General features: G+C 51.5%; 1 protein-coding gene across 1 annotated transcript; it reads left to right on the top strand.

The window, feature by feature from the left end:
* The first annotated feature begins 240 nt into the window (after nt 1–240).
* On the top strand, nt 241–844 carry LOC100604652 (keratin-associated protein 11-1). The gene has a single exon (XM_003263849.2). It carries the CDS (start codon nt 383–385, stop codon nt 842–844), a length of 462 nt encoding a protein of 153 aa, XP_003263897.1. The 5' UTR covers nt 241–382.
* The last annotated feature ends 295 nt before the right edge of the window (nt 845–1,139 follow it).

Genomic DNA, 1,139 nt, shown 5'->3' with positions numbered 1-1,139 from the left:
GGCATCTTTGGTAGGATGAGTGTCAGGTCAACACTCATCATAAGCAAGATGAATGAGGGACAACGTGTGGGCTGGGATGACCAATAGCTTTGAAGCTGCCAACCAGCCTTCTTAATCAGACTAAGTACAGTACAGAAGACTTGTGATTTAGTTACCAAACTACTAAACTTTCTTTATGAGGGTGAAGGCTTCTTAAGAGACAATTAATGTGTAGATTCACAAGATGTTCTAAGGCAAGCTGGTCTGAGCCAAAGAAGCCACAGAGACCAGGGAGAGAGCCCCACCCACCAGCAAGGATATATAAAAGCTCAGGAGTCTGAAGTGACATTCACAACTCAGGAGGTAACTTCAGCAAGCTACCTGCAGCCCTCTGTCTGACATCATGTCCTTCAACTGCTCCACAAGAAATTGCTCTTCCAGGCCCATTGGAGGACGCTGCATTGTTCCAGCGGCCCAAGTTACCACGACTTCCACCACTGATGCTGACTGCCTGGGTGGCATCTATTTGCCCAGTTCCTTCCAGACTGGCTCTTGGCTCCTGGACCACTGTCAGGAGACCTGCTGTGAGCCCACTGCTTGCCAGCCAACCTGTTACCAGCGAACTTCATGTGTCTCCAACCCTTGCCAGGTGACCTGCTCTCGACAAACTACCTGTGTTTCCAACCCCTGCTCAACTACCTACAGCCGGCCGCTCACCTTCGTCTCTAGTGGATGTCAGCCCCTGGGAGGCCTCTCCAGTGTCTGCCAACCAGTGGGAGGAGTCTCTACTGTCTGCCAGCCAGCCTGTGGGGTCTCCAGGACGTACCAGCAGTCCTGCGTGTCCAGCTGCCGAAGAACCTGCTGAGTATGTAGGAGCCAGTGAGCGAATCAAGACTCCACGACCTGCCAGCTGTTTCCAGGATCTTCCAGCATGCTACTTGTCCCTGAATAGCTCTTCATAGCTGACCCCTCTTCTGACTACCTGACTGCTGGCTACTAGCCATGCACACGCTGTCTTTGACACTCTAAAATTTTTCTGGCCAGCCCTAAGCTTGTTTTAAGGGTTGCTCACTGGTGCTGTGTATGCCTCTGGATGTGTCCAGAAGCTTTACCATCCACGCCCCAGTCTCTGATGCTTTTGACATGTTTTCACCTTGCTG

Source organism: Nomascus leucogenys, chromosome 25 (genome assembly GCF_006542625.1).
Source record: "Nomascus leucogenys isolate Asia chromosome 25, Asia_NLE_v1, whole genome shotgun sequence".
In the NCBI taxonomy this organism is placed as follows: Eukaryota; Metazoa; Chordata; class Mammalia; order Primates; family Hylobatidae; genus Nomascus; species Nomascus leucogenys.
The sequence above is the reverse complement of the archived record's forward strand: the minus strand, read 5'-3'. Positions and strand labels throughout refer to the sequence as shown.

Excerpts from the sequence above, each read along its gene's own strand:
- LOC100604652 (XM_003263849.2), top strand. The coding sequence starts at position 383 with ATGTCCTTCAACTGCTCCACAAGAAATTGCTCTTCCAGGCCCATTGGA.